This window comes from Stenella coeruleoalba (assembly GCF_951394435.1).
Source record: "Stenella coeruleoalba genome assembly, chromosome: 16".
Lineage (NCBI taxonomy): Eukaryota > Metazoa > Chordata > Mammalia > Artiodactyla > Delphinidae > Stenella > Stenella coeruleoalba.
This window is the reverse complement of record NC_137162.1, coordinates 36698885-36726086: the sequence shown is the minus strand read 5'-3', so window position 1 is coordinate 36726086 and position 27202 is coordinate 36698885. Positions and strand designations below refer to the sequence as shown.

Below are 27202 nucleotides of genomic sequence, written 5' to 3'. Positions count from 1 at the left end.
TCTCTCAGGGTATTATCACTCCTTCAGAGCTTAAAGCATAAATATGTAAATTTATCAGCTAGGCAGCTTGCCAACAATATTATATGTGTTACTATTTCCCATTTTATAGCTCGAAGAACTGAACGATTGCCTTAGACCTCAGAGATTGAAAGTGCTCAGGGTTTACTCTAGGGCTTGGCTTCTTACATTTAGCATGGGGGAAAAAAAATCAGGCTCAGTGATTTGACTCATGGATAATCCCAGAGCTAGTAAATAACACACAGAATTAAATCCAGGTCTCAAGGTGCAAATTGTCTCCCACAAGTAAATTGACTTGACGAAGTTACTTTTTACAACGTATTTCTGGAGCAGTCTTTCACAATATGTGCTCCCAGAAACCCCTACACCAGAATCTCCTACAGACTTCATTAAAAAAGCAATTTCCTGGGACCCACCCTAGAGTTAGGGTCAGATTCCTGGGAGTGCGATTTTTTTTTTTTTTTTTTTGCTGTGCCCCGAGGCTTGTGGGATCTTAGTTCCCCCACCAGGGATGGAACCCACGCCCCCTGCAGTGGAAGCACAGAGTCTTAACCACTGGACCGCCACTGGAAGTCCCCAGTCATGATTTTTAAACGACTTCCTTCTACTGAGTCATGACAGATTCTTAAGTTTCTTTTTCCTCCTCTTGATATTAAATCAGTTTCACTTTCCAAATCCTCTTCCGTTTCATAAAGGCAGTCACTCAGAGATTGGGAGAACTGGACCACCAGGGAAGTGCCCAGTCATGATTTTTAAACGATTTACTTCTACTGGGTCATGACAGATTCTTAAGTTTCTTTTTCCTCCTCTTGATTTTAAATCAGTTTCACTTTCCAGATCCTCTTCGGTTTCATAAAGGCAGTCACTCAGAGATTGGGAGAAAATATCAGCTGATGCATTCTCCCTACCCCACATCCCTCTTTTATAGCCCCTTCAGTATTTACTTGAGGCAGACGTGAAAGATTTCTGAAGAGCAAATCAGCTTGGACCCCAGCTTTTCAGAACAGCAGAGAACAGATCACCATCATGAGGTCAGTGAGATACCTTGCAAGCACCCTCGATCTTGAAACCAAATTGTAAGCTGAGCTTCTTGGGTGCAGGCAAGTTCCAGAGTTGTCCTGTTGCTTGTGGACTAAACATGCCTTTACCAATATGGGTACTTTTTATTTCTGTGACTTTTTCTGGTGTGTGCACTCCGACTCCCTAAGCTTCACGGGTGGAGCTGGGAGCCAGGAGCCGGATGTGAGGGAGGCTTGGCAGGAGTGGTTAGATCCAATCAGCTACAAAGTTTGCGGTTCAAAGTCAGAGCTAAGCAAATTACTCTTTTGAGGTTTTTTCTGTTGTTTTCTTGGAAAGAACTAAGAGGCTTTCTTCTTGTCATTTTAAAAGGAAGCATTTCTTTTCAGCAGATGTTATTAAAGATGAAATTGGTAGTAAAAAGGCAACTCATGTTGGGAATTTTGCCCTGAAAGTTTGATCACTTCAAGGTGAGAAGTGGAAAAAACAATCCTTACAGATGGACATTTTTTCCATTTCTTATAGGAAAACAAACCGGAAGCTGGGAGTTTATTTTTATTGCTGTAATGAGAACTTGTGAGCAGCAGAAAATAATTTCTCTTCAAAACATAATGACCTAATCTCTTTCCTAATACTGATCTAATTTCTAATGAAGGAAAGCAGAGCAACGGTTGCCTGGGGTTGGTGGAGGGTGAGACTGGGCTTGATGAGGAGGGTACACAGGGGATGATGCAAATAGTCTATAGAGAGATAGTGGTGGTGGTTACATGGGTATATATGTTTGTCAAAATTCATCAAACTACACTTTAAATGGGTTCATTTTATTAAATGTAAAGCATAATCTTAGTAAATTTGATTTTCAAAGATTCATATAGACCTGCTTGAGTTCTAACATCAGTTAGAGCCTCAGGAAAAAAACAGCTGAGAGAAAAGGAAAACTTTCCCATCAAACACCTGGGAAGGGATCGAGGGGTTGACTGGCTGGGGAGGGAGCACCCTAGTGACCATTCAGGGAATGAGGACAGGGCGACCCAAGGGCTCCCAAATGCTCTGCAGGCTTGTATCTGGGGATGGGGTGGATATGAGGAATTCACTGCTAAATGCCTCAGGTCACTTCCCCTATGTGATGGGCTCCCAGGCATGAGTGATGTGAATCATGTCTGCATGAGTGAGTTGACCAGAAAAACCTAGCCCTGCCCAGTGCCTTGGTAGCCAGTCTGCCTAAGAAGTTTGGCAGTGATCTGTGCTTGGGTGTGTCCAGAGCCACGGACCTGAGGAATTCTGAGGGAGGCTCTCTGGACTATGCTGGACTGAGGCCCACATCAAGGTGCCCTGTTCCCAGAGGCTGTAGGGACAGGGGCAAGTTAGGCTGTTCCTTCTCGGCTGTGCTAAAAATTTCCAAACGGGGAAGCCACCTGGGGAGACACCTCATACCTGCTGGCTGGCTAATGAGTGCCCTCCTCTGCCCCATCCACTGAGGAAATCTGTTGGCCCCTTTGCACACTCAGAATTCACTTAAAATGATAACACTGATATACCAGTTATCATGGCAGTAACAGTTTCCTTGCAGTTGGAAGTGCACTCTGTCCAGGGCTCTACACGCATTATCTATCATCATCCTCCCAGTAGCCCTAGGAAGGGAACGCTATTATTTTTTATTAGTTTCACTTTCTAGATGAGAAAAATGGGCCTCAGAGGGCAAATTACTTGGCCAAGAAGTCATATAGAAAGTGTGTCAGAGCAGGGTGGTTACTAAGGTGCCAAACTCCAGGGCTGGGCTTCTTCTGGGTACAAAGGCCAAACGGGTGAAATGTATTAATGCTTTTAATTATGCTCACATTAGAGAGGAGGGGCAGGGACTGGGAGGTCTGGACCCTCGGGTCCCTATTTGGAGAGGGAAGATCAGTCCTTAGAGTGCCCAGAGCCACACCTGAGATGAAGGTAAAAGTGCATCTCCCTACAGCACAGTTTCCTATCATTTGGATGGAAGAAAAAAGGAAATTTATTCCAGGCCATTTTAGAAGTGAGGAAATGAGGCTGTGATGTGATTCAAGAAATACCCCAGAGCTGGTCAAAGAGAAAACCGAAGTCCAGGCTTTCTGTGGTTATTTTCCTTTCTTCTAGATGTCTGACTCACTGTTTGATACTTACATGATCTCCTACAAGTAAATGGGAAACTGCTTTTCAAAATACCTCCAGGGACTTCCCTGGCAGTCCAGTGGTTAATACTCTTCACTTCCATTGCAGCGGGCATGAGTCCAATCCCCTGGTGGGGGAACTAAGATCTCGCATACTGTACTGCCAAAAAAAACAAAACAAAACAGAAAACAAAATACCTCCAGGACTATGCTTCTCAAAACACAATACAGGGACTTCTGCAACAGAATTTCCAGGGTGCTTGTTAAAATGCAGAGTCCGGAGCCCAAGCCCGCCCCTAGGTTGCATCTGAATCTCTGGGAGGAGGGCCTATAATGTGCATGGCATCGACAATGCCTTCTTTCAAATTCTCAAGCACAGTTGCAGAATCTGTGTAGAATGGTACTCCCAGTGGAGAACTGAGCTCAGCTCTGCATGTTCAGTTGCAGTTTCTCCTCAGCAGGAATCTTGATAGCATTCCCTCAGTTTTGTTTTCCTTTTCTATTTTATAAAAGCACAGACCTAACAGCTAGCATCCTGAGTGGAAACCTCCTCTGCATTTGCTTGCAACCCACAGCAGAAAATAAAATCTGCCTGAACCCCAGCTTTTCAGAATTGCAGGGAAACAGCCATCATGAGGTAAATGTTCCCTGGTTCTCTGATAGGAAGTTGAGAATCTCTCCCAAATCTTGTTCTTGAGTGCAACTTCCTGAATTATGCTGAGTCAGTTTTTGCTAGTAGATTAAATATGCATTTCACTAATCATCTATCTGATCTATGTTACCAATTCATGCACTTTTATTTCTGTGGCTCTTCCTGATTTACAGAGTCAGGCGCTGAGGGAGGTGCTCCCAGCAGAGCTGGCAGCTGGCAGCTGGGAAGGGATGTTGAGAGCGCCTAGGAGGGCATGCTCAGATCCTTTCAGGCAAAATCTGGTCAATGAGAGCTGGGGCCTGGAGGAAAGTTGCTGCAGGTCCCGGTCCCCCTTTTGTTTCTTATATTTGAAAGGACAAAATCAGAGCTTTGTGTGTTTTGTTATGGTTGCTGTGGTTATTTTAAAAGCACGCTTACTTCTCAGCAAACGTGCTAAGGATTAGTTCAGCACTATGAAACTTCATAATGAAGTCGCTTTTGCCTTGAAATATGCTCTGACAGGACTGGGGGATATGTCTACGTGAACCGTCTTCTTACCGACCTGCTAGACTTCCCGTGTGAACTATAAACAGGGAGTAAGTGTCACAGAGTCTCTCAAACTGCGTGGCATATTCCCTGTACCACACCCGACCTGAGTGCTCTATTAGAACGCAAATTACTAGGCCCTGCATATTTGGCTCTCATGTTTCACTCAGAACCCTTCCTGGGAAGTGAGAAAACCAAAACATGTTTATGTGTTGGGAATATGGAAAAGATGAGTTAGGAATCTACACTTCTGTGAACCCTCTCTCCACATTTCTTCTGACAGCATTAGCGGTGTACTACAATGCTGAGAGGGGGCAGAAGGAAAGAAGGGGTTTGCAGTGTTGAGGGTGATGCTGAAATTATTTTAACATTAGCAGAATTAATTTCTTTCCAGCTGCCTTTTAGACTTCATATTACCTGCCTGTTGGCACCATGAAGTAATTAGCATTTCCTCAGGGTTTTTACACCAACGTGCTCTTTGTCCTAATGACGTGACCATAGAATCCTGGGAGGCAACAGATAAAGAAGGCAAGGACACGGGGGACGGATAATATTTGAGTATTCAAAGTACTGGCTTCATTTCCATTAGACTGAATCCTCCTAAAAAATACAAATACAGTGATGAATCAAATGGAAATCTCATGGAACATAGCCTGGGTCAATTGAGATGTCACTTTACATGGGAGTTGCTAATTGAAGACATAAATATCTGATTTAGAAAACAGGGTTCAGATGTGATTGAGTTCCCAGATTTGCTGGTTAGTGAGCCAAGTCTATAACCTCAAAATAAATTCAAACTTTAAAATTTACATTTGTCCAGCTACTGGCAATCATGAGAGACCTATGTGCTCCAAACACTTGGCTGGACATTTATTCACACCTAAGCAAAGTTAAAAAGTACTGTGGAAAGGCAAAGTAAGGGAAAAACCTGTTTAGGATGTGCGAGCTAAAAATGACACAAATACCTTCATGTATCTTTTAAGTGTTTGCTTTGTGGTATGTGATATAATCTTCTCCTTTCTCTCCCTAAAATATTTTCTCCAAAAACATTCAATAAAGTTAACAACTCAATAAGCTAATAAAGTCTCTGCATGTATTTTACTGGTGAGATTTTAAAAAGATTGTATGCTTTTTGTATATTCTTTGTTTGGGTGGAAGTAGAAAAACACAGAGGCAACTTACATAGCAGTAGAAGACCTGAGGCAAGGAAGCCATGGGAATATAAACCCTACCAAGAATTTTTTTAAATATTGGGAGTGGGGGTGGATTTACTTCTACAGGCCATGGAATTAAAAGGTTGACTTATGCTACCTGATCCCTGAGAGCTGGAATTGACCAATGGCAGAGGGTAAGGGAGTTTTGAGTGGGGTCATTCAGATGATACCTGGGGAACACACAAGTAACACCCATTTCAACTTTGATACTAAACTAAGAGCAGATTTATTAGATTTAACCAGAAGAAAACTACTAGAGCAGGAATATCGTCTTTTCCTTGTAAACAAGGTCTGACTAAAGTTACAACAATATGCATGCTGAAATGTTTTATCAATTAATTGCACTGATTACCTTCTTACACAACAAAAAAATAAGATAAATTCATGGGTGGATAGAGAAATTGATGGCTGAATAGATACGTAATAAAGCAAATATGGTAAAATGTTAACTGTAGAATCTAGGTGGTGAGTGTATTAGTGTTTGTTGGAAAATTCTCTGAACTCTATGTTTAACAATGTTCATAATAAAATGTTAGGATAAAAAAGTAAAAAAAAAGAAGTATTCTAGAAGTAAATCAAAATGAGGCAAATGAACCAAAATATATGTGAGATAAAGGATAAAACCGCACAGAGAAGTATTCCAAGTGGTTTTTTTAATACATTGTAATTCGACTCTACCTCTTTAGAAGGTTATATCTTACGATGAAAGAACAGCAAAAAACAAAAACAAAAACAAAACCGCTAAACTCTACTCAGCAATCATTTTGAAGGTGTTCTGCGTTTGTTATTCTGAGACTGTTGGCAGTGTATTGTGGAATAGATCATATGTACGCTGGTATCACATAGAAAAGAGATATTCAATTTGGGAGGAAAAAATACACAGATGTAGGATCAATTAGGTTAAGTAAAAATCCTGTAAATTTGAATTTGTAAGATGAAATCATAATATATTTTATCTTTAAAATATACACACAGTACCAATGTCATTTTCCTGGTTTTGATATTGTACTACAGTTACACAAGATGTTGCTACTGGGGGGGTCAGGGGTTGGCTGCACAAGACTCTTCCTGCAACTTCCTGTGAGTCTGTAATTATTTCAAAATAAGCCTGAAATGTAAAGGAGGAAATGATAAAAACTCAGTACTTGACTGTGTTGCAATAGGCCAAACTGTGGGTTAAGGTGGGCTGAGTGGACCCTTGAAAACCCATGAGAAAATGTGAAAATCATCAGACCATTCACTACAAAGGACTTCTGTTGTCTCTGAGTTCTTCTCCATGGATGTGATCAGAAGTATTTAGAAATAATCTCAAAAGGAACACACATTTTTTTGTTGTTGGTTTATAACATTATATAAGTTTTATATGTACAATATTATATTTCAACTTCTGTACATACTACAGTGTACTCACCACCAAATGTTTAGTTTCCATCTGTCACCACAGAGTTCCCCCCTTACCCATTTTGCCCTCCCCCGATCCCCCTTCCCCTCTGGTAGTGGCCAAAGCACTCAGAATCCCATTCTTTTTCCATCCATCCTGTGGATCAGGAAGAGACTGAGGAGCTCATTGCCCACCGTGCAGGTGGGGAAACAAGGCGCAGAGTAATGAAGAGACTGAACCCGGGACTCACAGAAAGGGAAGTAGGTCCAGGGACTGAGTCCCAGATCACTCAGTCAGAGAATTTCTGTCAAACAACAGACACCAGGGGTCATCAAGGTCCTGGTTCTAGCCCAGCTGCACATCAAAATCACCTGAGCATTCCGTTTTAATACTGAGACGCGGGGCCCATTCCCAGGGGTGTATTCAATTGGTCTGGGACAGGGCCTGATTGGCATTATTCTTGGAGCCTCCCTAGATGATTCTAGTGTGCAGTGAGGGTAGAGATTCGATAATCTATTCCAAATCACTTATGTATCAGTTGAGGAAATTGAGGCTTATAGAGGTGAAGTAGCTTATCATAGTTGGCCAATCACTCAGGGAGCTAGCTGGTCCTAGACTCCTGGGGATGGACTTACAGCATAGTGCTGAAATTTCATTTTCTATAAGCATCATTTTCTCCAGTTCTTGTTTTGTTTTCCTAACTGTAAGCACATGTTTGGGGACACACACACACACACACACACACACACACACACACACACACTCTTGGCTGTTTCCTCTCTACTGCTCTGTCTTGTATTGCTCACAGCTCTGTTTAATCCACAGAGACAGTAGGCAAGATTCTGAATACCTAATCAGCCCAAGCCAGAGCCCCATAGAACCAGAACTGCTGGCAAGTTCATGGCAATGACAAGACAAACACTTCGTCTGCTTCTCTACATTCTATCTAGTACATTGGAAAATTACAAACCCAACTACTTTTCTCCACAAGGATTCCAAAGACACCCTGCTCCCCAAAAAGAGAGCTTTTCTAATTCATTTATTTCAGCGTTTGCTTATAGCCTGAACATTTATCAGAATACACAGATAAACCTGTATTATTTATTCAGAAATTTTTATTTGTGTAGAACTTTCTAACCAGTTCAGGATGTCTCAGTGGAAGCTTATAGCATTGGTGAGGGCTGGCATGGGAGATGAGCTGGGCAGGAGGGGCTGAGCAGAAACTTTTTGGATCTGACAGGGTGTCTGATGAAGTGTTTCTAAGAGGAAAACGTTCTTGCAGCTGCTCCTTTTCTGTTTCTTATTTTAAAAGAAAAAGTATAGGAAGCTTTTTTTTTTTAAAGAAAGCACTATTTAAACTTGATGACTGAAAATACTGCTGCAGCTGCTGCTGCTGCTACTGCTACCACCAACAGTCACCTTTTTTTAAAATTTTTGAATTTTATTTTTTTTATCTTTTATACAGAAGGTTCTTATTAGTTATCCATTTCATACATATTAGTATATATGTGTCAATCCCAATCTCCCAATAGTCACCTTTTATTTGCATGCTTCTATGTGCCAGGTAGTTGCTAAGTATTTAAATTCAAGTTCCATGAACTACAGTTGAGTTGGAATTTGACTGAGGTGTCATTCTGCAGCATCAGAGAGCTCTCTATTCCAGAGCATCTTACTTTTACCTTCTGCTCAAGTGATCAAAGATCAGGAGGCTTTCTTGGTATCTGGCATATTTCCTTCGTTTCTGAACTAGGTGGATTGTTTATTTCTGTCAATCTGAAACCAAAAGTAATGACCAGAATCCTGGCCACTTCATTAGGAGTAGGTTTTTATATTTCATAGCCTTCTATATACAGGAGAGTAACTAAAAATGAGGCTACCTCCCTCAACTCTCCCTTTTCTATGCAGTCATCGAGAACCTAGCCACCAACCTTCATGATAGGTAACAATGGGCTGACGCTCTCCTTTAGGGTAGGAGGCAGATCTGGTTCCAAACCCTTGCCAGTCCCTGGGTTTTTGCAGCACTAGGAACAACCCTCAATATGGTCCCAGGTCCACAGTCGTTGGTAATCTGGGTTCATACAACTCGGTACACACCCTGAAATCCCATAAGATACTCCTTGCCCCTTGACTCTTCACGGTGAAGCTATGGACAGAAGGCGTCATCAAAACCTTCCATCGCTTATCTCAAATTCTGTTTCACTCCTCTCAACCACTTGATATTCTTCTCTGTGAATAAACTTCCTCTGTTTTTATTATTGTCAGGTGCCATGGAAAAACATAGCTAACAATGGTAGCCAAATATATATATGTCAAGCTCAACAGATTCAGCTTCTCAGGGAAGCAAGTCTAATTGTCTCCTCTCAATAAGGGGCCTTCCAGTGATTAAATTAACTGTGATTGGGGAGAAATTTGCTTTGCAAAATCTGCTGGAATCACCACTTTACTACACGTATCAGGAGAGTAGGGCAATTTCCAATACAAAGTAGGGAAAACAAGAGCTCAGAGAACACCAGTAATAGGAGCGTAATCTGTACCCAGGACCATAGTCTCAGCGCTTATTCTTCCCAACCTCTTAACACAAGCACCACGACTACAGAAGACTGTATGGGTCAGGATGGGGTAGAACTGGATGCCACGGGCACCAAGAGGATACTCTCTTGCACAGGTATGGTAATCATGTCTGGTTAATGAGAACACTTTAGATGACTACAAGAGAGAGCATTAAGAATAAGGAAATGTTTTCGTTAAGGCCCAACATGTTTTGTTTGATGTCTCAAGATGCTAGCACTTACACTTTCTTTGTTCCTATGAATAAAGAAGAAGTTATAGAACTCTTTTTATCCTTGACCATTCTCCAGAAAGAAGGGTATGCAAAGGCACAAAATAATTAGTAAGATACAACCTCTCAGAGAATTGGAACAAATTTGAGTTAAGGCTCTAGTTTAGTGATTTGCAGAATTTTATACCATAAAAGAAGAATTTCTGTTTCCAGATGAGCAAACAAGGCACAGATTGGGGGCATGACCTTGGCAAGTTCACAGAGCCAATTTTCACAGGTCTCCCTGGCTGTAGGTTCAGTGGACTCTACATTACTGGCATCTCTTGGTTCCTGGGTTTCTATAAGGCCTTATGGAGTCTGAGAGAGGAATTAGCACATCAATAAAACTGCTTTCCACCAGCCTTTTCTCAATCCGTTTTCAATACAGAACAAAGGAAGCAATAACTGTTTAAGTTTCGTTTTCTACCACTCTGCCTACTTTAATTTCACTTTCTACTTTCTGCGTAAAGTTTCTGGAAAAAATGTTAATCATACTATCTCAACAAACTTAGTTTCAGTGATGACATTCCCTTATTCTTCTATCTGATCATCTGCTTTGGACTGAATGTGTGTGTGTGTGTGTGTGTGTGTGTGTGCGCGCGTGCGCACGCGCACACGTGTGTGCTCACACACATGCACATTCATACACACACATAAACTGTTTTATTAGTTCAGACATCTTTATTTTTCTTAGCAACTCCCTGAGGAAGATGTTAAAACCCAAAGAAGGGGAGGGAAATGGGAAGGGAGGAAAGGAGAAAATGATCCCAATCTCTGAAGTAATTTTTCACCAACCTCACTTCTGTCTGACCTAGGGAGGGAATGGACAGTTTGTCTGGATAGAAATATTGCTCTCTGGCTCCACAACAGGGAAAAAAGTAGGACCCACACAGCTGTGTGAGCCATAGTCATGGCTCAGATGTCTTGAGGGAAATATTGTGTGGGAAGAGTAGGAGAAGCTCACTGCTTAGAGAATAAGACCTTTCTCTGTTGGCTTCTGGTCTCACTATCTGCACTGCTGGGTTCCTATGTTGGGCCTTCTCAACCTGACTGGATTTAAGATTAGCAGATTACGTGTCCTCTGGGGAAGCCATGTGGTCTGCAGATGTTTGACAGCCTCCTGGCTTGGCTAGAGTTCTGTGCTTGGGAACTCCCTCATCTTCCTTAGGTAAAGGGCCTAATGTGAACATTTCTATATTACCCAAACTGAATCTTCATTCAAATAACTCTTGATATCAGCAGATCAAAAAAACATTAATTTGTATCAACCTGCAAATTCCCCCTCAATGCTCCAGTGGGCAAAATTTTGAAGGGGCAACAGCTTCAGAAAATGCATATAATTATGGGCCTATTATCAACCCTTCTCCCCTCCTTTGGTCCACAGACAGATAAGAGTGGACTATCACTGATAATTAAGAAAATAGTAATAATAATGATAAAGTAGATATCACTTCCTGAATGCTTATCAAGGGCCAACCTGGCTTCCAAAGTATTACGTAAATTACTACATTTACAAAAGAAACCTATGAGGCAGGTACTCCTATTATACTTATTTTGCAATACGAATTTTAAATTAAGAAATGTTGAGGCTACACAGATAATAAGTGATAGAGCTGAGACATGAACCAGAGTCTCTATTCAATGATATCTTATTTAACCTTTAAACAAATGTTTCTTAAAGGGTACCAGTGGAGGTTCATGAGCTCATTTCAGATGGCATGGTAATTAGCTTTTATGTTTTAATGCTTTTGTGTTTATTTCAACATGTACTAGAAATATATATATATATACACACACAGACATATATAATTTGTAGAATTTCTATTCAAGTTAGTAATATGATTTTTTGTGTGATAAAATACACGTAAGACAAAATTTACCATTTTAACTATTTTTAAGTATACAATTTTGTGGTATTTAATACAACCACAGTGTTGTGCAACCATCACCACTATCTACTTCAAGAACATTTTTGTCACTCTGAGCAGCCATTCCCCACGCATCCTTCACCCTAGGCCTGGCAACCATTAATCTGCTTTTTGTCTCTATGGATTTGCCTATCATTGATATTTCATATAAATGGAAGCATACAACACATGGCCTTTTGTGACTGGCTTATTTCACTTTTCATAATGTCTTCGAGGTTCATCCATTTTGAAGCATGTGTCAGAACGTCCTTCCATTTTAAGGCTGAATAATATATCATTGTATGTATAGATCACATTTTGTTTATCCATTCTTCCACTGATGGACACTTGGGTTGCTTCCACCTTTTGACTATTGTGAATAATGCTATGAATATCTACTCAAGTCTGTGCTTTCATTTATTTTAGGTATATACCCAAAAGTGGAATTGCTGAATAATATGGTAATTCTATGTTTAATTTTTTGAGGAATCACCACCATTTTCCTCAGCAGCTGCCCCATTTGACATTCTCACTAGAAGTGCACAAGGGTTCTAATTTCTCCACATCCTCAGCGACACTTGTTATTTTCTGTGTTTTTGATAACAGCTATCACAATTGGTGTGAAGAGATATCTTATGGTTTTGATTTGCATTTCACTAACATTGGTGATGTTGAACATCTTTTCATCTGCTTACCGGCCATTTGTATATTTTTTGGGGGGAAATATCTATTCAAGTCCTTTACCCATTTTTTAATCAGTTGTTTTTTTCTTGCTGTTGAGTTGTAGGAATTGCTTATATAGTCTAGATATTAATCCCTTATCGGGTACATGATTTGCAAATATTTTCTCCCATTCTGTGGGTTGTCTCTTCATTCTATTGATAGTGCCCTTTGAGGCACAAAAGTTTTTAATTTTGATGAAGTTCAACTTATTTATTCTTACTTTTGTTACTTGTGCTTTTGGTGTCATATCCAAGAAATTGTTGCCAAATCCAATGTCATGGAGTTTCTTCCCTGTTTCTTTCAAGATTTTTATAGTTTTAGGTCTTACATTTAGATCTTTGATGCATTTTGATTTCATTTTTTGTATACGGTATAAGGTAGGGGTCCAACTTCATTCTCTTGTATATGGATATTCCTCTTTTCTGCATATATCCCAGACTGAGTGCTGGAGAAGCCAGCAACCTAGAAATGCCAGCAGGCATAGACAGAAAAGTCCCATGAAAAGCCTGCTATCTCTAGCCAAAGGACCAAGGAGGGGACAGCCTAGCAAGACAAAAAATTTATGAACAACCATTCTACTCCAGCCAAATACACAGGAAAAAATCAAATAAAAACTAAAGCCCCATTCCGAACTTTGCCAGCAAAGGCTGAGTGGGTAGCCTAGACTTCTACCCTCACCAGGCTATAGCTAGGCATCCCAACTCTCACCCTCCCCCTACCCCCATGGATGATGCCAGAGAAGGGCAAGTGGAATGCAAAGACTTCCATCCCCACCAGGGTGGTAACAAGAGTCCCTCTCTCTGCAGTGAGGGAGTGAAGACCACAAAGGAGGTGTGGACATCAGCCCCCACCTAGTGGTAATGAGGTATCCTCCCACTCCCCACTGAGGTGGTATCAGAGAGGCCTAGTGGAGTTCAGGACTTTCACCACCATCCAGAGGTAATAAGGTCACTCTTCCCCACTCACCTCCCTTCCCAGCATCAGTAAAGGCCACATGGAGAAGAGTAACAAGGCACACCTACCCCTTCAAGCCAGGGTGGTATCAGCAGAGGCCTGGGGGATCCTGAACTCCCACCCCCATCCAGCAGTAATGAGGAGCCCAGGCTCCCCATAAAGTGTTAATGAAAGACAAGTGAGTAAACAGGATTCCACCTTGATCTGGCAGTGTGGAATGAGGTGTCCTTCCCCTTTCCCTAGAACAACAGTATTAGAGGAGGCCTGCTAAAACAGATTTATATGTAACTCAGAGTCCTATAATATATAATAATACCCAAATGCCCAGGTTTTCATTAAAAATTGCTTATCATGCCAAGAACCAGGAAAATCTCAACTTGAATGAGAAAGAATAATCATCAGACAACAACACTGAGATGACACAGATATTAGCATTGTCTAACCAGGATTTTAAAGCTGCCATCGTAAAAATGGTTCAATGGGCAATTGCAAACACACTTGAAACAAATGAAAATATAAAAAGTCTCAGCAAAGAAAAGGAGATATAAAGAAGAACCAAATGGGAATTTTAGAATTGAAAAGTACAATAACCAAAATGAAAACCCAGTGGGTGGGCTCAAAAACAGGATGGAGAGGACAGAGGAAAGAATTCATGAACTTGAAGACAGAATGATAGAAATTATCCAATGTGATTCTAATTTCAAGTAGCTGACCAAAGTCCAAAGATGATAAACCCAAAGAAATCCAAGACACGTCACAGTTAAAATTCTGAAGACTAAAGACAAAAAGAAAACCCATGAAAGCAGTAGAGAGAAATGACACCTCAGCTATAAGGAAGGGAAAAACATACACACAAGTCTAATGGCAAGTTATTTCTCGTTAGAAACCATGGAGTTGAGAAGAAAGGGGCATAACATTTTTCAAGTGCTGAAAGAAAAGAATTTTCAACCTAGAATCCTATATCCAGCAAAAATATCCTTCTGGAATAAATAGGAAATTAAGACATTCTCAAATGAAGGAAAGCTAAGAGAATTTGGCACCAACAGACCTACCCTTAAGGAATAGCTAAAGAAATTTTTCCAGTGAGCAAAAAAGGAAATAAAAGGTATACAGATCAGAAAGAAAAAATAAAACTGTCCCTATTTATAGATGCCATGATGGTCTACATAGAAAATCCCAAGGTATCTATAAAACAATTCCTAGAACTAAAAAGTGGGTTCATCGAGGTTACAGAATACAAGATTTACATACAAAAGTCAATTGTATTTCTATATACTAGCAAGGAACATGTAAAAATTAAGTTAAAAACACAATATAATTTTAAATTGCACAAAAAGAAACACATAAGTGTACTTAAGTGTAAATCTAACATAACATGCATAGGACTTCAATGCCTATAAACTATTAAAATGCTAATGAAAGAAATTAAAGAATATCTAAATAAACAGATACAGAATGTTCATGGATTAGAAGACTCAGCATAGCAACAATGTCAATTCTCCCCCAACTGATATAAAATTCCTATCAAAACTCCAGCAAGATTTTTTATAGATATAGAAAATATTAATCTAAAATTTATATGGAAAAGCAAAGGAACTAGAATAACAATTTTGGAAAAGAAAAACAGAAAGGAATCACCCTACCCAGTTTTAAGATTGATTACACACAGTAAACAAGATTGTATGGTATTGGTGGAAGGATAAACACACAGATCAGTGGAACAGAATAAGGAACCCAGAAATAATCCCACACGAGCACAGCCAACTGATTTTTGACAAAGGTGCAAAAGTAATTCAATAGAGGATGAACAGTCTTCAACAAATGCCGCTGGAGCAACTGGATATCCATAGGCTGAAAAATGAGACACTGACCTAATCTTCATACATTATGCAAAAATTAACTCAAAATGGATCACAGATTTAAATGTAAAATTATAAAACTTGTAGAAGAAAATACAGGAGAAAATCTTCAGGACTTAGGGCCTGGTGAAGAGTTCCTGGACATGATACCAAACACATGACCCATAAGAGAAAAAAAATCAATAAATTATACTTCATCAAAAGTAAAAACTTTTGCTCTTCAAAAGACCTTATTAAAGGATAATAAGACAAGCCACACACTGAGAGAAAATATTTGAAAACATCACAAAGCACTCATATCTAGAATCTATAAAGAGTTATTGAAACCCAACAATAAAAAAAACCTAATTAGAAAATAGGCAAAGGATATGAAGAGATATTTCATGAAAGAGGATATGTAGATGGCAAATAAGCACATAAAAATATGTTCAACACCACTAGCCATTAGGGAAATGCAAATGAAGACCACAAGGAGATACCACTACATGTCTATTAAAAGGGCTAACATTAAAAAAAAAAGTGAAAATACCAAATTCTGGTAAGAATGCAAAGAACTAGATCATTCATACATTACTAGTAGGAATGAAAAATGATACTATTCATCTGGAAAACAGTGTGGCAGCTTCTTAAAAACATAAGCATACACTTACCACATGACCTAGCAATTGCACTCCTCAACATTTATCCCAGAGAAATGAAAACGTATGTCCATGTAAAGGCCTGTATACAACTCTTCATAGCACTTTTATTTGTAATAAGCCAAAACCAGAAACAATTGAAATGTCCTACAACAGATGAATAGTTAACTGTGATACTCCCATACCATGGCAAATGACCCCCCAGTAGAAAGGAATGAACTGTTGATAAAACTCAACAACTTGGATGTATGTCAAGGGCATTATGATGAGTGAAAAGGGCAATCTCCAAAGATTACATAATATATGACTCCATGTATATGACACTCATGAAATGACAAAATTATAGAGATGAAAAGCATGTTAGTAGTTACCAGAGGCTAGAAATGTTTGGAAATGGAGGGAGGCAACAGTTTTGACTCTAAAGAAACAGCATGAGAGAGATGTTTGTGATGATGGAGTAGTTCTCTAACTTGATCAAATGATGGTTCCATGGATTTACACATGTGATAGAATGACAGAACTGTATGCATATTGTACCACTGCCAATTTCCTAGTTTTGACATAGTTAGATAAGATATAATCTTTGGGAGAAACTGGGTGAAGGATACACTGGACCTATGTACAATCTTTGCAAATTTCTGTGACTCCATTATTATTTCCAAATAAATGGGCCAAATATTATTGCTTTTAGGTGGTCTTAATTTGTTGCATAATCTGCAGACTAAGTTCCTAAGGTCAATAATGTTTCCTAAGGCTCTGCATTTCTTACTGGTCTCTATCCTAATTACAAAAATAGGAAACATTTTTTTTTTTTTTTAATGGCCTGAGTCCTGATTTTGCCACTCATGCAGCTGTGTGATCTCAGGAACCTGTGCTTTGACTTTATTTTTTATACAGCAGGTTCTTATTAGTTACCTATTTTTATACATATTAGTATATGCATGTCAATCCCAATCTCCCAATTCATCCCACCCCGCCACCCCCCCCACCCCCACTTTCCCCCCTTGGTGTCCATACGTTTGCTCTCTAGATCTGTGTCTCTATTTCTGCCTTGCAAACCGGTTCAGCTGTACCATTTTACTAGATTCCACATATATGCGTTAATATACAATATTTGTTTTTCTCCTTCTGACTTACTTCACTCTGTATGACAATCTCTAGGTCCATTCACGTCTCTACAAATGACCCAATTTCGTTCCTTTCTATGGCTGAGTAATATGTACCACATCTTCTTTATCCATTCATCTGTCGATGGGCATTTAGGTTGCTTCCATGACTTGGTTATTGTAAATAGTGCTGCAGTGAACATGGGGGTGCATGAGACTTTTTGAATTATGGTTTCCTCTGGGTATATATGCCCAGTAGTGGGATTGCTGGGTCATACGGTAATTCTATTTTTAGTTTTTTAAGGAACATCCATACTGTTCTCCATAGTGGCTGTATCAATTTACATTCCCACCAACAGTGCAAGAGGGTTCCATTTTCTCCACACCCTCTCCAGCATTTGTTGTTTGTAGATTTTCTGATGATGCCCATTCTAACTGGTGTGAGGTGATACCTCATTGTAGTTTTAATTTGCATTTCTCTGATAATTAGTGATGTTGAGCAACTTTTCATGTGCCTCTTGGCCATCTGTATGTCTTCTGTGGAGAAATGTCTATTTAGGTCTTCTGCCCATTTTTTGATTGGGTTGTTTGCTTTTTTTTTTTTGCGGTACGCAGGCCTCTCACTGTTGTGGCCTCTCCCATTGCAGAGCACAGGCTATGGACACAGGTTCGGCGGCCATGGCTCACAGGCCTAGCCGCTCCGCGGCATGTGGGATCTTCCTGGACCGGGTCACGAACCCGTGTCCCCTGCATTGGCAGGCGGACTCTCGACCACTGTGCCACCAGGGAAGCCTGGTTTGTTTGCTTTTTGATATTGAGCTGTATGAGCTGTTTATATATTTTGGAGATTAATCCTTTGTCCGTTGATTCATTTGCAAATATTTTCTCCCATTCTGAGGGTTGTCTTTTTGTCTTGTTTGTAGTTTCCTCTGCTGTGCAAAAGCTTTTAAGTTTCATTAGGTCCCATTTGTTTATTTTTGTTTTTCTTTCCATTACTCTAGGAGGTGGATCAAAAAAGATCTTGCTGTGATTTATGTCAAAGAGTGTTCTTCCTAAATTTTCCTCTAAGAGTTTTATAGTGTCCAGTCTTACATTTAGGTTTTTAATCCATTTTGAGTTTATTTTTGTGTATAGTGTTATGGAACGTTCTAATTTCATTCTTTTACATGTAGCTGTCCAGTTTTCCCAGCACCACTTATTGAAGAGACTGTCTTCTCTCCATTGTATATCTTTGTCCCCTTTGTCATAGATTAGTTGACCATAGGTGTGTGGGTTTATCTCTGGGCTTTCTATTCTGTTCCATTGATCTATATTTCTGTTTTTGTGCCAGTACCATATTGTCTTGATTACTGTAGCTTTGTAGTATAGTCTGAAGTCAGGGAGTCTGATTCCTCCAGCTCCGTTTTTTTCCCTCAAGATTGCTTTGCCTATTTGGGGTCTTTTGTGTCTCCATACAAATTTTAAGATTTTTTTTCTAGTTCTGAAAAAAATGCCATTGGTAGTTTGATAGGGATTGCATTGAATCTGTAGATTGCTTTGGGTAGTACAGTCATTTTCACAATATTGATTCTTCCAATCCAAGAACATGGTATATATCTCCATCTGTTTGTGTCATCTCTGATTTCTTTCATCAGTGTCTTATAGTTTTCTGGGTACAAGTCTTTCACCTACTTAGGTAGGTTTATTCCTAGGTATTTTATTCTTTTTGTTGTAATGGTGAATGGGATTGTTACCTTAATTTCTCTTTCTGATCTTTTGTTGTTAGTGTACAGGAATGCAAGAAATTTCTGTGCATTAATTTTGTATCCTGCAACTTTACCAAATTCATTGATTAGCTCTAGTAGTCTTCTGGTGGCATCTTTAGGATTCTCTATATATAGTATCATGTCATCTGCAAACAGTGACAGTTTTACTTCTTCTTTTCCAATTTGTATTCCTTTTATTTCTTTCTTCTTTTCTGATTGCCATGGCTAGGACTTCCAAAACTGTGTTGAATAATAGTGGTGAGCGTGGACATCCTTGTCTTTTTCCTCATCTTTGAGGAAATGCTTTCAGTTCTTCACCATTGAGAATGATGTTTGCTGTGGGTTTGTCATATATGGCCTTTATTATGTTGAGGTAGGTTCCCTCTATGCCCACTTTCTGGAGAGTTTTTATCCTAAATGGGTGTTGAATTTTGTCAAAAGATTTTTATGCATCTATTGAGATGATGATATGGTTTTTCTTCTTCAGTTTGTTAATATGGTGTATCACATTGATTGATTTGCATATATGGAAGAATCCTTGCATCCCTGGGATAAATCCCACTTGATCACGGTGTATGATCCTTTTAATGTGCTGTTGGATTCTGTTTGCTAGTATCTTGTTGAGGATTTTTACATCTACATTCATCAGTGATATTGGTCTGTAATTTTCTTTTTTTGTAGTATCTTTGTGCAGTTTTTCTAATCAGGGTGATGGGGGCCTCATAGAATGAGTTTGGGAGTGTTCCTTCCTCTGCAATTTTTTGGAAGAGTTTGAGAAGGATGGGTGTTAGCTCTTCTCTAAATGTTTGATAGAATTCACCTGTGAAGCCATCTGGTCCTGGACTTTTGTTTGTTGGAAGATTTTAAATCACAGTTTCAATTTCATTACTTGTGATTGGTCTGTTCATATTTTCTATTTCTTCCTGGTTCAGTCTTGGAAAGTTATACCCATCTAAGAATATGTCCATTTCTTCCAGGTTGTCCATTTTATTGGCATAGAGTTGCTTGTAGTAGTTTCTTAGGATGCTTTGTATTTCTGCAGTGTCTGTTGTAACTTCTCCTTTTTCATTTCAATTTTATTGATTTGAGTCCTCTCCCTCTTTTACTTGATGAGTCTGGCTAATGGTTTATCAATTTTGTTTATCTTCTCAAAGAACCAGCGTTTAGTTTTATTGATCTTTGCTATTGTTTCCTTTGTTTCTATTTCATTTATTTCTGCTCTGATCTTTATGATTTCTTTCCTTCTACTAAATTTGTCCATAGGTCCGTAGGTCTACTAACTTTGGGTTTTGTTTGTTCTTTCTCTAGTTCGTTTAGGTGTAAAGTTAGATTCTTTATTTGAGATATTTGTTGTTTCTTGAGTTAGGATTGTATTGCTGTAAGCTTCCCTCTTAGGACTGGTTTCACTGCATCCCATAGGTTTTGGATTGTCGTGTTCTCGTTGTCACTTGTCTCTAGGTATTTTTTGATTTCCTCTTTGATTTCTTCAGTGATCTCTTGGTTATTTAGTAACCTATTGTTTAGCCTCCATGTGTTTGTGTTTTTTACGTTTTTTTTCCCTGTAATTGATTTCTAATCTCATAGCGTTGTGGTCGGAAAAATTGCTTGATATGATTTCAATTTCCTTAAATTTACTAAGGCTTGATTTGTGACCCAAGTTGTGATCTATCCTGAAGAATGTTCCGTGTGCACTTGAGAAGAAAGTGTAATCTGCTGTTTTGGGATGGAATGTCCTATAAATATCAATTAAATCTATCTGGTTTACTGTGTCATTTAAAGCTTCTGTTTCCTTATTAATTTTCTGTGTGGATGGTCTGTCCATTGGTGTAAGTGAGGTATTAAAGTCCCTCACTATTATTGTGTTTCTGTTGATTTCCTCTTTTATAGCTGTTAGAAGTTGCCTTATGTATTGAGGTGCTCCTATGTCGGGTGTGTATATATTTATAATTGTTGTATCTTCTTCTTGGATTGATCCCTTGGTCATTATATAGTGTCCTTCCTTGTCTCTTGTAACATTCTTTATTTTAAAGTCTATTTTATCTGATATGAGTATTGCTACTCCAGCTTTCTCTTGATTTCCATTTGCATGGAATATCTTTTTCCATCCCCTCAGTTTGAGTCTGTATGTGTCCCTAGGCTTGAAGTGGGTCTCTTGTAGACAGCATGTATATGGGTCTTGTTTTAGTATCCATTCACCGAGTCTGTGTCTTTTGATTGGAGCCTTTAATCCATTCATGTTTAAGGTAATTATCAATATGTATGTTCCTATTACCATTTTCTTAATTGTTATGGGCTTGTTTTTGTAGGTCCTTTCCTTCTCTTGTGTTTCCCACTTAGAGAAGTTCCTTTAGCATTTGTTGTAGAGCTGGTTTGGTGGTGCTGAATTCTCTTAGCTTTTGCTTGTCTGTAAAGCTTTTGATTTCTCCATGAAATCTGAATGAGATCCTTGCTGGGTAGAGTAATCTTGGTTGTAGGTTCTTCCCTTTCATTATTTTAAATATACTGTGCCACTCCCTTCTGGCCTGTAGAGTTTCTGCTGAGAAATCAGCTGTTAACCTTATGGGAGTTCCCTTGTATGTTATTTGTTGTTTTTCCCTTGTTGCTTTCAATAATTTTTCTTTGTCTTTAATTTTTGTCAATTTGATTACTATGTGTCTCGGAGTGTTTCTCCTTGGGTTTATCCTGCCTGGGACTCTCTGCGCTTCCTGGACTTGGGTGGCTGTTTCCTTTCCCATGTTAGGGAAGTTTCTGACTATAATCTCTTCAAATATTTTCTTGGGTCCTTTCTGTCTTCTCCTTCTGCAACCCCTATAATGTGAATGTTGGTGCATTTAATGTTGTCCCAGACGTCTCTTAGGCTGTCTTCATTTCTTTTCATTCTTTTTTCTTTATTCTGTTCCATGGCAGTGAATTCCACCAACCTGTCTTCTAGGTCACTTATCCGTTCTTCTGCCTCAGTTATTCTGCTACTGATTCCTTCTAGTATATTTTTCATTTCAGTTATTGTATTGTTCGTCTCTGTTTGTTTGTTCTTTAATTCTTCTAGTGGTTGGTTAATTCGTCTAGGTCTTTGTTAAACATTTGTTGCATCTTCTCGATCTTTGCCTCCATTCTTTTTCCAAGGTCCTGGATCACCTTCACTATCATTATTCTGAATTCTTTTTCTGGAAAGTTGCCTATCTCCACTTCATTTAGTTGTTTTTCTGGGATTTTATCTTGTTCCTTCATCTGGTACATAGTCCTCTGCCTTTCATTTTGTCTATCTTTCTGTGAATGTGGTTTTCCTTTCACAGGTTGCAGGATTGTAGTTCTTCCTGCTTCTGCTGACTGTCCTCTGGTGGATGAGGCTATCTAAGAGGCTTGTGCAAGTTTCCTGATGGGAGGGACTGGTGGGGGGTAGAGCTGGGTGTTGCTCTGGTGGGCAGAGCTCAGTAAAACTTTAATCTACTTGTCTGCTGATGAATGGGGCTGAGTTCCCTCCCAGTTGGTTGTTTGGCCTGAGGTGACCCAGCACTGGAGCCTACCGGCTGTTTGGTGGGGCTAATGGCAGACTCTGGGAGGGCTCACGCCAAGGAGTACTTCCCAGAACTTCTGCTGTCAGTGTTCTTGTCCCCGCGGTGAGCCACAGCTGTCCCTGGGCTCTTCAGGAGACCCTCCAACACTAGCAGGTAGGTCTGGTTCAGTCTCCTATGGGGTCACTGCTCCTTCCCCTGGGTCCTGATGCACACACTACTTTGTGTGTGCCCTCCAAGAGTGGAGTCTCTGTTTCCCCCAGTCCTGTCAAGGTCCTGCAATCAAATCCTGCTAGCTTTCAAAGTCTGATTCTCTGGGAATTCCTCCTCCCTTGTCGGACCCCCAGGTTGGGAAGCCTGACGTGAGGCTCAGAACCTTCACTCCAGTGGGTGGACTTCGGTGGTATAATTGTTCTCCAGATTCTGAGTCACCCACCCCGCGGTTATGGGATTTTACTTTATTGTGATTGTGGCCCTCCTACCGTCTCACTGTGGCTTCCCCTTTGTCTTTGGGTGTGGGGTGTCTTTTTTGGTGAGTTCCAGTGTCCTCCTGTCGATGATTGTTCAGCAGTTAGTTGTGATTCCGGTGCTCTTGCAAGAGGGAGTGAGCGCATGTCCTTCTACTCTGCCATCTTGAACCAGTCTCCTAGGAAACTCTTACATAGCATGAAATCTGTATGCTCTAAGTGCTTTCCATAGATAGGCTTATTAATTCTCACCAAATCCTGTGTGATAAGTCTATTATTTTCCCCACTTTACAAAAGAGACTCTGAAGCACAGAGAGGCTGCATGGGTAGAAAGTGCTGGGGCCAGTGTATGAAGCCAAGCAAACTGCATTTAAAGGCCACAGGGATCTTAGAAATACAGGAACTCAAAGGAAGATCAAAGCAGGCGTGCCCTTTTCAAGGCTAAGCTCTAAATACGCAGTGTTTTGTCTAGCTTATTTCTATTGGCTGTTTGTCACCTAACAAAGAAAATCTGCTTTTGTTTTTATAGTACTAATGCTGATGAAGATCAGATCAAGGATAAACTGGAACAGTTGAGATGTCACTTTACATGGGAGTTGGTCATTGACGACACTGAAATACCTGAATTAGAAAACAGGGTCTTGGAGGAGATTGAGTTCCTAGACAGCACATACAAAGTGGGAATATACAACTTACTGGCCTATGTGAAACACCTGAGAGGCCAGAATGAGGAAGCCTTGAAGAGTTTGAAAGAAGCTGAAGACTTAACCCAGCAAGAACATGCCAACCACTCAGACATGAGAAGTCTGGTTACCTGGGGCGACTATGCCTGGCTGCATTACCACATGGGCCGACATGCAGAAGCCCAGATTTACCTGGACAAGGTGAAGAACACTCGCAGGAAGCTTGCAAATTCCTCCAGCTATAGAATGGAGTGTCCTTATATGGACTGTGAGGAAGGATGGGCCTTGCTGAAATGTGGAGGAAAGAATTATGAACGGGCCAAGGTCTGCTTTGAAAAGGCTCTGGAAGTGGACCCTGAAAACCCTGAATTCAGCGCTGGGTATGCAATCACCGTCTATCGCCTGGAGAGCTTTAACAAAGGAGCAAAGCGTACTGGGGAATTTTGTCTGAATACCCTACAACAGGCTGTCAGGCTAAACCCAAAAGATGCATATATTAAGGCTCTCCTTGCCCTGGAGCTTCAAGGTGCAGGACGAGAAGCTGAAGGAGAAAAATACATTAAAGAAGCACTGACCAACGGGTCCTCAAAGATCTATGTCTTCCGATATGCTGCCACGTTTTACCGAAGAAAAGGCTCTCTGGATGAAGCTCTTCAGTTCTTAAAACTGGCCTTGAAAGCAACACCCTCCTCTGTCACGCTGCATCACCAGATGGGGCTTTGCTACAAGTCACAAATGATCCAAATAAAGAGAGCTACAAACTGGCAGCCTAAAGGACAGGATAAAGAAAACATCAACAGAATAATACAATCAGCCATATCTCATTTTGCATTTGCTGTGCAACAGAAGCCCACATTTGAGTTTGCTTACATAGACCTGGCAGAAATGTACACAGCAGCAGGTGACCACAAAAAAGCTGAAGATGCTTATCAACAGGTGTTATGCATGGAATCACTCAACACATATATGCTGCAACAGATACATTTCCACTATGGCCAATTTCTGGAATTTCACAAAAAATCTGAAGTTGATGCAATCAGCCATTATTTAAAAGCAGTAAAAATAGAAATGGAATCATTAGCAAGGAATAAAAGTATCAGTTCTTTGAAGAAATTTGCTTTAAAGAAACTTCAGAGAGATGCATCCGATATAGAAAGCTTGTGCATCCTTGGGTTCATCCACAAAGTACGAGGAGAAATGAATGAAGCCCTGGAGTACTACGAGCAGGCCCTGAGGCTGGATCCTGTCTTGAAGAACTCTGTGTTTGTGACCTGTACGCACTGAAATATGGACCACTCTTACATATCATTTGATTTTACATCAACATATACTAATCATCTTTTCTGCTTGCTGCTTTCAGAAACATGTAATTCACTGCAATGATGTAATCTTTGAACAGTTACTCAAACCTGATAAAACATTGGTTGTATTGGGAAAATAGTGAAACAGACTATACAGGTCTCTGTGTGTGAAAGAGAGAGAGGAAGAGAGAGAAGAACCATTTCTCTGTGAATGTTATATAGTAGAAAAAAAAAGTTTGTTGAGTAGATTTGTAGCAAGTAAAACACTGGCCTTGACATGGAACCAACCTAAATGTCCATCGACAGATGAATGGATAAAGAAGATGTGGCACATATAAACAATGGAATATTACTCAGCCATAAAAAGAAATGAAATTGTGTTATCTGTAGTGAGGTGGATGGACCTAGAGTCTGTCATATAGAGTGAAGTAAGTAAGAAAGAGAAAAACAAATACTGTATTCTAACTATATATGGACTCTAAAACAAAAAAATGATACTGATGAACCTAGTTGCAGGGCAGGAATAAAGATGTAGACATAGAGAATGGACTTGAGGACATGGGGTGGGAGGGGGAAGCTGGGGTAAAGTGAGAGTAGCATCGACATATATACACCACTGATTGTAAAATAGCTAGTGGGAAGCAGCTGCAGAGAACAGGAAGATCAGCTCGGTGCTTTGTGATGACCTAGAGGGGTGGGATACAGAGGATGGGAGGGAGGCTCAAGAGGGAGGGGATATGGGGACATGTGTATGCATATGGCTGATTCACTTTGGTGTACAACAGAAACTAACACAGTATTGTGAAGCAATTATACTCCAATAAAGATCTATTAAAAAAAAACCCACTGGACTTACGTAAAATAAAATGTTCAATTCATTCATTTTATCAATAAATAGTTTTCAGTGCTAGATACCAAAAATACTATGGTGATGTAGGGGAGGGAAAATTCTTTTTCCTGTACCCATCTTAAGTTCATTGGCTTGGGCCTTAAACTGAAAAAAGACAGATTAACAAGAGAAAAACAAACAAGTTTATTAACACACGCATTGGGCATACCCAGGGGAGTACCCAGTGATGAGTAATTCAAAGGGGTGGGTTTACATAGCATCCTAACAAACAAACAATACATTTTTAGAGAAGTGATAAGGCAAAGGCAAAGAACTTTAGTTTCTAAGTGGCAAATTATAGGAAGGCAAATATACGAGGGAAACTAATGGAAGATAATAGCCTGCTTATAAGGTTTGTTATGTATATTTTTCTGTTTGTGTCTCTGGGTTGATTAGGGACTAGAGTTGTCTCAGGTGATCAACTTCTCTCCTTCCCGGTAGAGGAGGAGAGACATTTTTTTCAGGAAGACGGGGGAGAGCAGAGAGCTTTCCTTATATCTGCTTCTTTTCAACTGCCTTTAGCTCAAAATAATCCTATGGCAAGGTGGCATATTTGGGGGTGGCATATTCTGCTACCCTTCAGTGAAACAAAGCAGACATTTTCCCCAAACCTCATGCAGCTTACAATCTAGTGAGAAAGACAGTAAAACAAATACACAGTCAATTAAAGGTCAGCTTTCCCCATGAAGATGTTTGAAATTTAATTCATTGTCAAACTGTGCCAAGTAGTTTCTCTTGTTTTATGCCATTTTGTTTGAAGTGTTATTGATTCAGTCATTTGCTGGTATTGACCTTTCTCCAAAGAAGATATACAGATTACCAACAAACACATGAAAGGATGCTCAACATCACTGATCATTAGAGAAATGCAAATCAAAACTGCAGTAAGGTATCACCTCACGCCCGTCAGAATGGCCATCATCAAAAAATCTACAAACAATAAATGCTGGAGAGGGTGTGGAGAAAGGGGAACCCTCTTGCACTGTTGGTGGGAATGTAAATTGATACAGCCACTATGGAGAACAGTGTGGAGTTTCCTTAAAAAACTAAAAATAGAACTACCATATGACCCAGGAATCACACTACTGGGCATATACTCAGAGAAAACCGTAATTCAAAGACACATGCACCCCAATGTTCATTGCAGGTCTATTTACAAGCGCCAGGACATGCAAGCAACCTAAGTGTCCGTCGACAGATGAATGGATAAAGAAGATGTGGCACATATACACAATGGAATATTACTAAGCCATAAAAAGAAATGAAATTGAGTTATTTGTAGTGAGGCGGATGGACCTAGAGTCTGTCATACAGAGTGAAGTAAGTCAGAAAGAGAAAAACAAATACCAATTCTAACACATATATATGGAATCTAAAACAAAAAAATGGTTCTGAAGAACCTAGGGGCAGGACAGGAATAAAGACTCAGATGTAGAGAATGGACCTGAGGACATGGGGAGGGGGAAGGGTAAGCTGGGACGAAGTGAGAGAGTAGCACTGACATATATACACTACCAAATGTAAAACAGATAGCTAGTGGGAAGCAGTTGCATGGCACAGGGAGATCAGCTCGGTGCTTTGTGACCACCTAGAGGGGTGGGATAGGGAGGGCGGGTGGGAGTGAGGGAGACACAAGAGGGAAGAGATATGGGGAT

General features: G+C 39.9%; 2 protein-coding genes across 2 annotated transcripts in view; one reads left to right on the top strand and one right to left on the bottom strand.

Moving 5' to 3' along the window:
• LIPA (lipase A, lysosomal acid type) overlaps window positions 1-27202 on the bottom strand; it is a gene marked incomplete at its 3' end in the record, with an annotated part of 104174 nt that overhangs the window by 72607 nt on the left and 4365 nt on the right. The gene's annotated exons all lie outside the window — the stretch shown is intronic.
• LOC307175344 (interferon-induced protein with tetratricopeptide repeats 1-like) lies at window positions 955-25184 on the top strand. Its single transcript, XM_079900364.1, has 2 exons — window positions 955-1049; window positions 23204-25184. The coding sequence occupies exons 1-2, from the start codon at window positions 1045-1047 to the stop codon at window positions 24639-24641; spliced, it is 1443 nt and encodes a 480-aa protein (XP_079756490.1). The 5' UTR covers window positions 955-1044; the 3' UTR covers window positions 24642-25184.